General features: G+C 30.1%; 1 protein-coding gene across 1 annotated transcript; it reads right to left on the reverse strand.

The window, feature by feature from the left end:
- Nucleotides 1-1,980: 1,980 nt before the first annotated feature.
- TRIADDRAFT_60476 (uncharacterized protein) lies at nucleotides 1,981-9,639 on the reverse strand (the record flags this gene model as incomplete). The annotated part of the gene is made up of 11 exons (XM_002116462.1): nucleotides 1,981-2,330; nucleotides 3,099-3,181; nucleotides 3,578-3,649; nucleotides 4,980-5,076; nucleotides 5,167-5,232; nucleotides 5,442-5,718; nucleotides 5,993-6,150; nucleotides 6,674-6,864; nucleotides 6,913-7,024; nucleotides 7,087-7,131; nucleotides 9,579-9,639. The coding sequence occupies 11 exons, from the start codon at nucleotides 9,637-9,639 to the stop codon at nucleotides 1,981-1,983; spliced, it is 1,512 nt and encodes a 503-aa protein (XP_002116498.1).
- Between the last annotated feature and the right edge of the window lie 6,912 nt (nucleotides 9,640-16,551).

The following is a 16,551-nucleotide window of genomic DNA, read 5'->3' on the forward strand; positions in this document are numbered from 1 at the left end:
TGCCGTTTATCCTATCAGCCATATACTGTACGACCGCAATTAGCTGACATCATTACAACTACCTGTAAGGGAAGAATTCTTATTTCTTTCCTTCATAATAAAGATTAAAAAATAGTTAAAATTAAGTGAACAATCGACTATATCAGCAATGTGATTCAACTTATTTATAACGCAAGATCAAATATTTTTATATAATGTATTACTCAGGAATTAAGAATTACATTAGTGCATTACTTTAAAACAGAACTTGAATTGTGTTTTGTATTACTATCTAGAATTGTACTAGCAACCATGTTGAAAGTTGTTACTGCTCTCAATTAGCATTGAAGATAGGAAATGAAACAAATAGTTAAATTTATTGTAAAACTAGCTACGTACTACTATGCTCTTGATTTAACGAAAAATCGTGGCTTACATACGTACGCCGTTCATAATCATAACGTAATATTTACAAGTTGCAACGTAAGTTAGTATTAGATTGTAAACAATTAGCCATGTTTATTATAGCGTACAGTAGTTAAACCTTCCACATTTATCATAAGCTTTACTTAGTAACTCATAGCTATAGGCTGTAATTTAAGATTTTACATTAGAATACGAATGACTATATACGCATAGGAAGGTGTGGAGTCAATATTGCCGCTAGAGGCAAAAATAAATATTTAGCCCGTATAATACGAAATATTTTGTTCATGGCACTTTGGTAGGCAAAAATCATGTTTACATAGACATAGCAGCAATTATCAAATTGGATTATAAGTGATCCTCTGTAAAATGTTGTTAGTAGTAATAATCTAAATAGTTGCTAAATAAGGCAGAATGTCGCGGTGCGGATTGAGACAGCAACCGATACGAAGAGCATATAAACAAGCAGCGTTAGATTGTTGCGTAGTTGAATCTAAAACTTGTTCTAGTAGTTTTACTCGGCTACAATAGAACTGTTAGTGGATTATCTTTGCATATATATCGAACATACTTTTAATTTTCTACGAATTTTGGAATTTCGTAATTGACTATATTACAAATACATGTCTACATCTTCGTAGCTTTGACAGCTACTGTTTACAGAAATATAGTCAAAATATACAAATTCAAGAAATCAAACGAAGAAATAGCCTGATATTTATTATCTTTACTGCTTAAGTGAGACTATTATATCTAGCATTATAATTTAATATGCAGTTGCATTTAGAGATGTTGCACATTACTTCAGTTGCAAGCGGTCATAAGGTACGTCTTGTTTACAGAATGGAAGGAAAGATATCTCGAAACCACGTTATTCTGTATTCGAGTGATTATATTGACGCATACTAGATTATTACGTTTCTTAAATATCCTCAGAGTATATTGGAAATGCTGTTTAAGTCCTATAATTTAAATGGAAGTAAGTACTAATAGCTTATGATGTGCAATGTTGATTAATTGATCCAAGGTATTTCGATGTTAGCATATCTTATCGTGTTAAGTACGAGTAAGTATTTTGAACGTATTAGCGTACACTGGTTGTCTAGCTTTTACATAATATCGAATCACAATTATCGATTTTTTTAGATATAAGATTAAGTGTTACCAAGCTATTAATCTACTGATGAGTGTAGATCAAATAATAACGATAGCAGTATGTATAGGACATTTGATATGGTTTTTAATAATACAATATATATAGAATTCATGTATTCTGCAAAATAATTGATTTTGCAAATTGGCGGTAACTTTAAATACAACAATTGCGAAATTAAGATTGTATACTAGAAGCTTAATTAATAATTTTGAATCTCGTATTCGTTAATTTACGTAAATTAGAAAAGGATATTGGTATGCAGATTTACAAGGGGCTGTTATAGTGAATTAATCTAGTAACTTTACTAACATACTGATAATCATTTAAACTTTAATTGCACTACAGTCTTGGTAATCAAACTAAAATACAACCTGAAATAATATACAAAACCAAATAAAATTTTTTCAGAATAGAAAATTTCAAGTAAGGCATAGAATGCCATCATAAATGGGCTCATACGTAACTGGTTCGGGATGATTTGAAGTAGAATCTGAATTTCTTTCTATATCTGATGAGATCGAATCAGGTAATGGAGGCAAATCTCTCTCAATCATATGTGATGCAGAACTAGTAACATTTTCATTTGAGCTCTTTGTATTTCTGTAATTTTTCTTTAAAAATAAGGCAATGAGGATAATAATTAAGAGGATAAGAGTAAGTGAACTGATGTATTGCCATTCTAACGTTGCTTGAGAAGCATATCTAGGCGTACCAGTAGTAGGACATCGAGATTCAGGTAGAAGAGTACTTTCGTTAGTAGTTAGACCTGCTGATTCAGATGAAAAAGTAATAAATGTTTAGTGCTGCTATAATTATAGAAATAGCAGGTATAAATACTAATGCTAAAATAAAATTATAATTTATGGCTCATTTAGCTAATGCACGCCTGTAGATTATCTATAGCATTATTATGCACATTAGTTTCTCTGGCAGTTGCTAGTTAATTGGTTCTGTTTTTAAATAACTGGCGCTTATATACTTTCACAAAGAACGCAAAACTTTATCACGATGTTCTCAATGCACTAGGTATATTAGAGCTGTGATCTAAGTTGTAATATTTCACTTTGTGATCTCGTATGCATTTATATTTAGAGTTGCAGAATGATTGCCTAAATTTACCTTACAATTATAATAATTTGGTTTTACAATACTATACACATATTCTGTTCACTAATTAATTAATATTAGATTTAGTAATCTATTGAGCGCTTTTCAATTAAATTCCTTTATCATTTTTGGATTTTGTTGTGTATTTGTAATAGTTACAGTGTAATATTGTTATTATTTAATAGATGTACAATTAGAACTTATATTTGCTAAATTAGATTTATTTTTGCTACGAAGCAGTACAAATAATTTGTACACATTTTTGTACTTTGTAATATAACAACTAATTATTTTTACAAATTGATAATAAAAATTTTATGAAAGTCCGTTAATAGCGACGAAATTGTTGTCTTCCTAAAATTTTCCTTGCTATCCTAACATGATGAAGAAAGTTTGATAATGCTTCGTATGCATTATACAAATTTCATACCTCCCTCATCGTCTGTATTACTTAGCGTGGCTAAATAAAATTCTTGGATTGTTGTATTGTCGCTGGTGATATTAGCTTTAGCACTGTTCGCGTACCAAAAATAGACTGTATTAAATCGAAGTTGCTTGAAGCTTATTCTCATAGTAGTACTTTTAACGTGAAACTTTCGTATAGAAGTTCGAAAGAAAATAATTGTCACACATTAGTTAGTATCTTGCCCTATAAAAATATATCCATTTTAACAATGCCGCAGTGTAATGAATAATAGCATTAACTCTGTATGCATACATCATTTTGAAGAAAAAATTTTAGAAAGTAGGGTTAAAAACATCTAAATTTTATTATATTAGAAACTAGTAACGATCTATTCAGCAAAACATTAGCTATTTGTACTGTATACATTCTTATTTAATGCTAATTCTAATTCAAAAAATCTTGAAAGTAAGCAATGCTGTTGATCTCTGCAAGTTTGCTTTTACCTTTCTAGGTGTCGTTGTTGAATCATTTTCCAAAAGGTAGAAATTGTACCAGTAGCTGATTGTACAAGTAGCCTGTTTGAAGCAAATAAAATCTACGACTTCCTGATTATATCTAATGATAGTAGTACAATTTTTAAGCGGTTGTGGTTTAACTAGAAGAGTGAATAGCAAAGATATAGTATTAAAGAGTGTCATTAGTAGTTGGTAACAGCTAATTTGTTTCGGACAAAATTCATGGATATAGCAGTTGTTGGATTGGCGAAAGTGATATTTTTAATATTTGTAGTTCACAGTTTAACCGTAATTGAAAAAAGAATTGATTTTAATAACTTTTAGTGGAATTATGATGAAATATGCGGTAATAGACTATGTTAAATTTTTAGCTTTATGTTTTAAATTTACTAAAATATTTTAATAGATTTTAGTGGTATTACTGTAGTGTGTTTAATTTTCACTGTAGTCTTGACATATTATTAAAATATGGATATTTTGTATTATACCAAATATAGATAGCTTTACAGTCTATTTCAAATACAGTACACTCAAACATAGCTCGTTATGTTAAGTTATTCGCAGCATTTATGGCCTTCGCTGTTTCCTTCAATTATTCACTATTACTGTGTCTGCTTATGGTAAATTTCATATTTAATTCTACAATCCTGCTCTCTGCGTGTGTTCTTTCTCTTAATCTATAAATACTGGTGATTTCGGTCTCAAATTTATTAGTTGCATTTGTTAGTGTCTGTATCTGCACACATTACTTCACGACAGCTTACAGTACATGACTGATCTACCAATAACTACCACAATGCAGCGTTATTATTTTCTACAATAAATATTCCTTTTTCTAGTAAATACTTCGTGTATTTATTGTGAAATGTCTAAAGTTTCCACATCAACAGACTCTTCGAACCCTCCATCACAATTACAGTAATCAATGAACTTATTAACATCTAGGAATCCAAAACTCTCCTACGTGCGATGAAAATATAAAGGATAATACTATTATATGGTGTAAACTGAGTATGCTTCATTGTATCTAAAAATTGTTGAATCTGTTTAGGTGTACTTGTTTCTATATCTGATAAACTGATATTGTGATAATCAATATGGTAATAAATTCATAAAATGCTTAATCTATTTTAAGAGATTTATAGATATTTCACAAATCTACTTACATGAAATATTCGAAGACTTGTGACTGCAGCGAATTAGCGATGGTGATTTGGCTTGTTTATGATAATGAAATGAAGTTATGATTGTATAAGTTATATTAAATCCTAACCATTTTGGCAGTAGTTGTAGCGAGCAATTGGTTTGCCTAGTGATATTGCAAATAAATTTGCTGACTAAAGTAAAGCCTGGAGTGTGAACAAGATACCGAATTTGATATGCAACGGACTTTATGTAAGTTCTATCGATTTTTGGTGGGTGCCAATTAATCGACAAGCGGCTGCATGCAATGGTAGCGGTTATATTGGTTACTGTAGATGATGTTCCTACAATAAAGAGGAATTGCAAAACAAAGTTATTAAATATTTTCGTATTGGGTGTCACAGATAGTTTTATGAGATGAATGGATGTTTTACTTTCGATAGGGCATTGATTATTATCATTCATAGTTATGGCAGGCGTATTATTGCTAACAGATGGACCTGCATACAGAAAATATAGAACTTTATTTCGATCGTTACTTGAGAAACTTAAATATGGAGTATACTTCAATTTTACTCTCGATTTATATGCAACGAATTTAAATCAACAGCATACATAAAAATTATTTAAATCATCTATCTGTTTGTAATAATTTGGAATAGATAAAAAATTGACTTTCTAACGTGTAGTTTTGGTAAATTATTCTTACCTGTAGGGCTAATCGAATTAGTGGTATGGACAATATTTGAACTTGTTACAGTAGTTGTATTAACAATAGATGGCGTTATATCTTGGGATGACGTTGTGGCTGCTGTTAATGCAGTTATACCAGCATTTTTTATTTCAAAACTAAAGATGCTGCTATTACTACTTAGTTCGCCGTATATTTCACTCTGAATGTACCAAATAAACGTCCCATAGCAATCCTTGGAGCACCCAATTTCCGCAAAAGTTAACTCCTTCATTATTTCTTTCTTCACTTTATACTATTAAAATATTTTGGCATATCTTTTAAATTCGGATAAATAATGTCTTTAGGAAATTTATAGTACTACAGTGGATTGTATTTCTACAAGAGAAAGCTTAAGGTCGATTTATGTCAGTTATAACCGTTATAAATTAACATAATTTTTATTCCCGCAGCTACTGAAAGCCACAATTCATATTCCGCTCTGCTTATTATATATTTGAAGAGATACTTTCAAAATGGATGTCGATATTACTGTGATTAATCTTTCTCTGCTATAAAAATATAGTTACCTGTCTATATTGATCGCTGGAAAATTTTTCGTTAATGTGAAATATATATTGATGTTCCACTCCATCAAAGCAAGTGTCATGTTCTTCGCACCACAATAACAACTTTTGTTTATTGTAGATGATGTCGGTATGGCAATTCCTTGGAGCTTTTGGTGTAACTAAGTAACAAATCATCAAAACAGATTAAATTAGATTCATTAATAGAGTAAGATAATGCAGCACATTTATTGTTCATTTTACGTTAATTACAATTAGATATGTTATTAAAAATTCTCAAGATTTATTAGCATTTCTTGCATATACGCGTATGCTTTATAGAGTTTATTAAATGTATGGAATATTCAAAAATTTAAACTGCTACCATAAATCACGTTGTTTAAAATTTTCTATTTAGTAACTGGTTGTATGCAGATAATTGAATTTCTGTTAGAGCCTTAGAAATTCATGTAATATTAGGATTAGGGTTTTTACACTATATCATATTAATTGTATTATTAATGTAAGAAACATACTATTAGTATCGGAGAAAAAATTTAATGATCATTATGTTGTCATTCGAGAACAAAAATAATGGCTCGGAAGATTCCATTTATAAGATTGCAATGCCACTTCTACAGCTTTAATTTCTATCCGGTAAGTAATTGAAATTTACTGCATATTTGACTATCAATTAAATCTTACATTTCATAGCTGAAAATAATATATAAACTTCGCTGATTGAATTAAGCTTGTTGTTAGCAAGAGCCTCAATCTTGAACTTGAATGTTGCATCATTCCATTTTCGATTGATTGGAATAGTGCAAGCATAAGTAGTTGACCGATTACCATAATTACAGGCAGTACTCCACTTGGGATCGCCTTTACTGGATCTGCTTATTATTACATATTGAATCCAGTAATGAATTAAAAATGAGCAATACCGCTGATTGGAAGGTGGGTACCAAGTAACTTGAACATGATTACAGATAGTTCTAGCTCGAAGTTGAGTAACTGGTTCTAATAAATAAATCAAAGCTTTACTTTTTTTATCAGCTGAGGTGAATTAAATTTGTTAGATGATAAACTGCTACATATATTTCATTCGATACGGTTACCTAACATTTTACATTTGCTGTTTTTGTTCAGATTTAAACTTGTTCCTACAAAAATGATGAAAATTGTAATTTATAATGCTTACTGCTATAATGAACTAGAAATTATTTCTGTGATTGCAATGCACTAATTATTTCCTTCTCTATCTTATCAGATTTTGTCAAGAAAACTAAGTACAATGTAATAGCTGTTGTTCTACTACCTATAGCAGGTGCGTAGCGCTTATGTTATGTATAATAGATTTACGAGTATAAAGCTAAATAATACTGTAAAATTCCGATTAGAAAACTTATTAAACTCCTTGTAATAATTCAAACTAGTATCCAATTAATATGTAAGCATCCTGATATCTATAAAATCTGACGTATTGTGTTACTTTTCTACTATTTATCCTATGGCCATTAAACTGTAGCACATGATTCCATGCCCACTGCTTCAAGGTTTAATAACGAACAATATGAATGTTTGTAAATTTTGCAAGTTTCATCATTAATGTTCAAAGTAAGGAAATAAGTAAGTTTTACGATGAGTTACGATGCACATTGTGATTGTGCAGTAATTAGTATTAGTGATGGTATTGAGAATCATTTTTAGAATCTGAAACCTTAATAGAGTCATTTGTTGTATAAATTTATCAGCTATCTAATCTACTTTTTTAAAGTGCTAATCAACAAAAAATTCGATCTTGTAAAGAGTATAGCATGAATAGTATAAGTGCACAGTTTCATCATCAGCAATCATGAAATTGGCTTATAAGCATAGTGCACTATTCTACTTCTTAATGCTAGCGTTCTTCAATTACTACTGTAATTATCTGAAACTATGACAATCCTAATAGCCACTTTTTACTGTTGTAATAAGAGGAGGGATGCAAATTCTTCTCCGTCAAGCATACTATCTATAAGCAATGCTTTTAAAAAGCAAAAATACGCTAATGTAACCTCAGAATTGAAGAGTTTGCCACTGTATAAAGCTGACTAAACTATCTAAGGTATTTATCGCTTACTATCAAACCCTGTTTCTTGTAATATATGCTAATGCCACTTAGAGACAAAATTGACCTGTTCAAATGCTTTATCGCCGGTTTCTATAATTTCTTTACATATTGATATACTTTACATTGTACAGTGTACAGGCTTCGGCAATAATTAAGTTTCTGTACGATAGGAATTTCCGACTGAATTCGACTCGCAATTAAAAGAGGAAATGTCACAAAACAGCTTTGCAACAAGATAACGTAATGTACGATCAATAAGTCAATTCCTTGAACCACGTATCAAGGAACGATATCTTCACTATCACAAACACTCTTGCTCTACTAGCAGACTACATAAAGACTTAAACGCCTCGTATTTTACGTTAAACACTAAGTATAAGAATCCCGTTTATTACACGACATACTGCATTTATATACTCTTCTCAGTAGTTCATGAGTCATAGTTAATACAATTAACATTGGAATCGTTTACTGAATTAGATATTAATTTTAGCTACTGCTCCCTTAATGCAAACAACAATGTTTACGAACATAGACATGTAATGACTAATACAGAATAGTCAGATTACGATATGTCCGTTCACGGAAAATTTCAATGATAATTTACAATCTACCATAAGTAAATTACAATCACAATGATTCGAACTGTAAGTAGATGATTTGCATTTCCTATTATAACTATTAATTTCAGTTCGTGTATATGTGTCACTGTGATAAAAAGTCAGTACTATATTAAAACACAGTATATCCTAATTAGAAGTTAACTAAATAAGGATAGTCTAACAGGATTATCCTAACATAGTTATTTCTACTCTAATACAGTATATAACACTATCACAGGAAAACTTTTAGTTTAGTGCACCGATAATTTCTTAAAAAGGAGTATATATGAAAATTGGCATTGATATAACGCCTATGGATAGTATCTATTTTAATTATAATAATATAGAAGTCACTTTTATAAATACTTCGGTAATAAGCAAAAGATACAGTATTTTGGACTCTATGAAAGTAGTTTCTGACTATTATTAAGTACTTGCATTAGTCATCTTCTCATGCTTGCGTATATTTTTTCTCCGTTTTTGACTATCAATTTGCTCATTTTAACTGTATTTATTTGTATGTTTTCATGAGCATTATAATTAAGTTTCAATAGTAGTACTGAAGTCATGGCACAAAATATATAAGATTACTAATGACTTCAACATTGCTTTATCTATTACATAAAACCTGACGTCATTTTCTCACTCATGGATATAAAGTTAGAGCTTTTATAACGACATAGTAAAGCGAATGAGTCTTTACTAGAAATAAAATAATAGATTCGAAAAGATATCGAAATAGAAATTATGACAAACGTTTAATCAGCAAAATATTTCTCCAGAATCTAATAGGTTTCCAGCCCTTTTTTCTAGCTATGTTCAAAGATTATTACTTTAAATTATACTGATATAATATTTTAATTTATAATCAGTTTATATTAATTCACGACTTTACCTCGGGTTAAACCAAGAACTAGAAAAATGATGAGCCCGAATGGTTTACTGTCTGTCGCCATCACGTAATGATTAGTGAAATTTTCTGTGTCAAGGACTTAATCGATCTGCGGAACAATTTTTACTCGGAAAAAATACAAATCTTTTCTAAAATAAGTTTAAGAACTACTAATAAGCAAGCATTATCGGCGTTTATTAATATTATTATAGGAATATAAGTAAAATAAAAATATAAAGTGGGTAATTATATTTGCATGCAGACACGCCCAGTCGAATTTAGTTAAATATAACAGCCGCTCGCGTAGTTGTCAAAGTTTCTTGATTTTCTAGTACCTTCTGAGAACGGGCATAAAACGCTTGACTATCGTATCTTGAATATATGTTAACTACAAAACAACTTTTGTTGCAGTGAATGTTGGTAAGGGTAACTTATGTCTCATATTTCCATGAAAGTGCATCATAAAGGCGTACAACATTAATCTACTTTAATTATACAAGGCTAAGGAAAGATTTAACAGATTGATGAGCACATCAAATTGTTGGCGATTATGCTATAATTAAACGAAATACCGCGGTAAATTCAATGTGCAAATCTTACGTGCAGTAATTAACGGTTTAATTAAATTGTAAGACTGAGATTGAATTTAGAGTGCATTTATTAAAATGTTTAGTGACGAAGGCGGTAGTAAACGTATTTAAAAACTGTTACACCTGTGCGTATACGAAGTAACTCTTATTCAGTAAATAGTAACCGAAATTGTTTATTTTGATCATTCCGTATAAGGCTTGGGAGAAATAAAATTAAGGGTAAGAAATTCAAAGTAAACAAAACAGCACGGTAAAATCTTGTTATTTCGCGAAGTCATATTCAAAATAGAAGATCTATTTAACAATTGGCCGTATCGTAGAGCACATTAAGTGGCATCTGGTAAATATGAAGACAGATTAATAGCAGAAATCCTTTCAGTTCTCGGATTTATACCATGTATTGGTCGGCAAATTGTTAATCTTTTCAACTACAAGTGAAGGATTTAGCATATCTTGGCGATTTTGCAGCCAAGAGAGTACAGACGTTGTAGAATAGGCTTCTAATGAATCAGATCTTCCATTAAATAATATTAAACGGTAACAGCCGTAATCAGTACGTGATTACAATCAGATTTATGCTACGTTAGTTCTATTTCAGTTTCAGTATATAGGTTAGATGCTAAGCACTATGATTGTAATTAATCTCTTTTGATAACTTAAATTCTAGTAATAGCGAGTGTTTTAATACTATATTAATCGCAGAATAAAAGCAACCTTTTCTGCTTTAATCGGAAACTTACGAGAGCTAATCTTTGACAATAAGGCTCCTGGAAGGATATAAATTATAATTTGATGTATACTTCATATTAAATGAGAATCAGTATCGATTTAGTGGAGAATTCTGGCAAATAACTACATCACTAGGACCATCATATCAAAATTTATGCTAATTAGATTCTACAATTTCTTTAAGCTACATAACTATCATCTCCTACTTAATGGATAGTATGAAATACCCTGGGATAGTGTTTTATATCGTTGTGATTTATCGTGTAATATTTAGCCACTATACTGACTAACATTTTAGAGGTAGCCATTGAGCCTTTTAATTTGGAACTTAGTGTTTTGATAGACGTTAACAATTTTGTATGACATATCCTATTTACTTGTTACGTCTATTAACAGTTGAAACTAATGATAGTAAATGATAATTTTCTAATATTTTTTTCCGTACTCTATTTAGATTTCATGTTAATTACTCTGTAACGGAAGTTTACAACATTGAAGATTGTTATCCCGTAATCTTATGCTAATCTGCTTGAAATGGTGAATCAAGTAGTACAGTACTTTATGTATGACTGCGTTTTTATCATGAAATCTATATTTTAGTTTCATAAACTGTAAAATTTAAAACAGGAAAAAGGAAAATTAGGAATGACATGCTTTATATTATGGGGATAGACATTACTAGCGATTTCATGTAATTAATGTTTCAAAATTAAAGAGATAAGATTTTCGTAAACAAATTTAAGCTAAATTATACAGTATTATCCACAGATAAATTTTCGAATGTATTGCATTACTTGCATTTATATAGTCATGAATTTGTAATTATATATCTTAAAAGTACTACATCAAGAATATTGATTGCACTCTATTTGTATAAATTTGTTGGTCTATTAAATTACCGTACTAAGAGCCTTCCGTCTTCACTTTGACAAACTGTTTTGTTGTTTACATTAATCTTAGTCTACTATACGAATACGACTTGAGCTATTCCTTGCATAGTCCCATAACCTTAAAACTTCACTCTATTGTATGAATTGGCTTATCCATTAAATTATCAAGAACTTTCTATCTTTAGTTTGATAAGCTGCCTAGTTGTGTGCAACAATCCTGGTCTTCTTTACGAACACAACTTGAATTATTTCTTGCATAGTCTCGTAACTTTAATTCTAGGCCAATTTGGTGACCACTTTATCGAATTATAACTTATTTTCGTTAATGAAATCTAGTTCTTCTCTTAAGTATCAGTTATTCGTTTAAACCTAGCATAAATTGAAGATAACCGATGTGTGATATATCGGTATGCGTGTGATTCTTCGCCTGAAGTATATTTTAGATGGTATGTATGGGCCCAGTTAGAATGGAAATTTGATATGCTTCATCTAGTTTAGATATATAAAAGTGCTATAGTGTTAAATTATTACAAAAAAATTAGTAATATTTAGTTACACAACGACGTTAAAAGTTATGATATAGTTTATAATTTAGATGTTTTAAGCTTTGATACAGTAGTGCTTGTTTGGTACTGTAAATTAGCATGTGCTTATGATAGATTAATAGGGATGATAGATTGTATGTTATAGCATAAATTATTTACGTGAATGGGTATAATCTAATCTATTTGCCTTGTATTAATCATCGAATATGTATATTTTTAAATTTTAACGTATCAATTTTTGCTATTTAGTTATAAAACTATTCACGGATTTAAAACACTATTGATACAAATGATAACTTCTAGCGACTGCAAAAATTTCTATAAACTCGTCATATTGTCTAACAAAGTTAGTTTTTAAGTTTATTATTTAATATAAAGTTCAAGGTGTACCAATCACCGTGAATTTATAGAATCAGGATCAAGGATTTTCAGGGTTTCTTAGACAGATTTACTTCCTAATACGTTGTTTAAGGACCAGATTTATGGATTTAGTCTTCTCATAATTTTATTATTTATCTTATTACATAAATGGTTACGTTACAGCATGAACTCTAGCATACTTTGGATTGATTCACGATTTTAGTTTGTGGTAAGTTGTAGCGTATGTAGATTTTACTATAACTGTAATATGTTCATTTATATAGACATTTGCTTTGCGCTTAAACAAAGAATTCTTTACAGTTTTTTGCACCATATTCAAAATAAGCTTATAGTATTTAGTTATTAACAGTACTTACAGCCTTCCCAATTTTCGAAAATCATTTACTATTACATAGTCTGTAATGGTGTACGTTGTATCTAATTCCACAATCCTGTTCTCTGCATGTGTTCTATCACAAAAGCTATAAATACCGCCGGTTTCTATCTCAGACATCATTAGTTGTCCTAGTCATAGTATATGTACTATCACACGTTACTCATGGCAGCTTACACAGATCTAAAGTAACTACCTCATTGAATCTCAGCTACTGTCTTCAATAAAGCATTCTCTTTTATCTAAACCTCCTGTACAGCAATGTTTTTTTCGTATAAGATATTCTAATAAAAGTATAAATGAAACTTATTGCTATCTATGCTGTACAATCATTTCTACACATACAGTCACCTCAAAGAGAGTAGGAGTTGATAATTTGTTTTATAATAAATGTAACTATGAGTTTAATTTTCTGCCCCGTGCAGATTGAGAACCGTACAAACCTTCAATAATATTTTTAGTGATAACTCAGGATAATAATATGCAACATATAAAGCCTTTTTGTATTATAAATTTGCAATATTCTTAGGCTCTACGATTGCATATCGATTAAATTTAAATTAATGCAACTATTTTAGCCGTTATCGCTCGCTATGATTCTTTGCAAGAACACAAACAGAGGAATTTAAGGAATTTAGTACAAGATCCATTAGTAAAATTGACTTGTTATTTAGCCTGAATAAGCATTTACAGCTGAAAATGTCGAATTGATCGTTTATTACGACCATAACTACTAAAGAAACCCACGCATAACGCTTTATCTAACCTAGTAAGCATTACCATTGTTACGGAAATATTGTAAAAGACTAACAGAGTCAGTTTACAGGAAAATCGGTTTTACAACGACTACTTCTAGTAGTTCCAAAATTTAATATCATGAAATAGCAACAAGTAGCCGAAAAGTCAATTTTAACACATAGAAACTGCACTGGTAATACAAATACTCAATCAAAATATAGTTTCAGAAAATTTTTGTAATACGCCTCAAGAATACATTTGCATAAATTTCTGCAATTCTTGCTTGGATCGTATGTATTAAGTACTATTTTTTCGAACATTAAAAATACTCTAAAGTGTAATGGTGACCAATAATCGTCGATCATGATATGACAAAATAAAATGCTCATCATTACAATTGCATTAATTATCAGGCATAAGCTATTTATAAAACATTAATGCAACTATAGGTGTCCAGTAAAATTTAATTTCGATAGAGTAACTGTCTAGCACTTCACTCGTATATATCTGGCACTCATTAAATCTTGAATAGAATCATTTCAATAATATTACACTTTTATAGTCCTGCTAAATAAATTCTCAGAATCAATATTCGCAAATAAGTGGTTCCTACTTATTTCTAGCTCAGCGAAGAGTATCTAACACCTAATTGTTTGTGAAACCTAACTCTAATTAGCTATGGAGTATTTATCGTGGAGTAGTACTGATATCATGCAATCGTCGCTCAACAAATTAACGAAAAGTTCCAATATCCAATGATAAACTATAGGATCCTGCTAAGATGTCATCGACAGCAAAATAATTTGCAAATCCAATTAATAACAGTTCATAGGTCAAATGAAGTACGGTTGTTTTAAATAAATATTCTAAAGTCCTAATAAGCATCTCTAAAGTTGGAAAGAAACTTTATCGTACTCGTAAATCAGAGCAAGGAGATATAAATAGTTTATGGCATTACAACACCATGATGCGGGAATTATATTTAAAAGATACACATTGAGTTAATTCGCAAAGGGAGTTGAATGCGATGATTATTGCAAAATTGTTAGACATTATTCGATACAAGATTATCTAAAAGTAGTATGACGATAGCACAAATTAGAATCAAGGCTCATACTAAAATTATGTACGGCATTGCATGTCCCATTTATATTGATCTACTTTCTACTCGAATAACATTCATCAGTTTCATTAAAGAGTTTAATATTTATACATTCCATATCTTGAATAATAATGGAATGCAAATATTATTTGAAGTAGAAGTACAGTAATTTGTATTTACGCATATATTCGAGTAACTACGGAATAAAATTTTTTTCATATCCCTCAATACGCAGAAAATCTAAACACTGGCAGCGTAACAAATGATTATAATAAAAATAATAAATATTTTCACATTCAGTAATTAATTTACTATTACTGTAATTTTTCGGTCTTTAGCCACACTAAAATATTAATAGCTACTTGCTTTAACTAGAAGCTACAAATTTTTCCTTCAGTCTGCTTCAAATTTGACTGTATGATCGTAACGCGTAGATGACTCATATAAAGAGGGCATCAGAAAAATTTTCAATTGATGTGTGTGTCAAAAACAGCTTTGCAACAAGATAACGTAATATACGATCAATAAGTCAATTCCTTGAATCACGTATCAAGGAACGATATCTGCACTATCAGAAACACCTTTTCTCTACTAGCAGACTACACAAAGACTTAAACACCTCTTATTTTACGTTAAACACTAAGTTTCAGAATCCACTTTATATGTCCTATCACGGAACATTTCCACGATAATTTACGATCTATCATAAGTAAGTTACAATCACTATGATTCGAACTGTAAGAAGATGATTTGCATCCCCTACTATAACTATTAATTCAGTATGTGCATATGTGCCACTGTCATAAAAATTCAATGCTATATTAAAACGCAGCATATCCAAATCAGAAGTTAACTAAATAAGGATAGGCTAACAGAATTATCCTAACATAGATATTTCTACTTTAATACAGTATATAACTTTGTCACAGTGTGCCGTTACTGAATATGTCTTACATGTTCACTGTAACTACTTACTTTCGATAAAGATGCCTTCATTCTTCTTGTAAATAATGTAAATAAATACTAGAGTTATCTTTACAATATCAAAAATCGTACGATAGCGATAACTAAACTATTTCCTTCCGGTAAAATGTAAGATCACGTAGATTACCCTATACTTCAAGCATTGTGTTAAATTTCCTAAAGAATTTCATTAATCCCAATAGGAATTAAGTCCTTATTGGTAATTTCAAATTTAGGAATTTTGGTAAATTTTACACCAAATACAGAAAAATTTACAGAATTAGCATAAATGCAATAACATGTCTTAGTTGGAACAAGCAAATCTTTAGTTTTAAAATTTAACTCCAATCCTGACTATATTCTCAGAATAAAGCTTTCGTAATAGATATAAAGTATGCTTATTTTAATAGCTTAGAAATCGAACGAAATTATATAATCGAATCAAAGTGATTCCGATTTCAGTATTGATTATTTTGAGAAATATAGCATGATCGGTATTATTCGATTTCATCATTATTTGAATTTTCGATGTTAGAATTTATGATTATTTGTTTTATATTTAATAAAGATTTAAACTGATTACTATATATACAAGCTGAGATTTACTGCAAGATTGAAATAGTTTATGTTTACTATAAAAGACATCAAATACTATACGCGTACAT

Source organism: Trichoplax adhaerens, genomic scaffold, assembly GCF_000150275.1.
Source record: "Trichoplax adhaerens TRIADscaffold_15 genomic scaffold, whole genome shotgun sequence".
NCBI classification, from domain to species: Eukaryota; Metazoa; Placozoa; class Uniplacotomia; order Trichoplacea; family Trichoplacidae; genus Trichoplax; species Trichoplax adhaerens.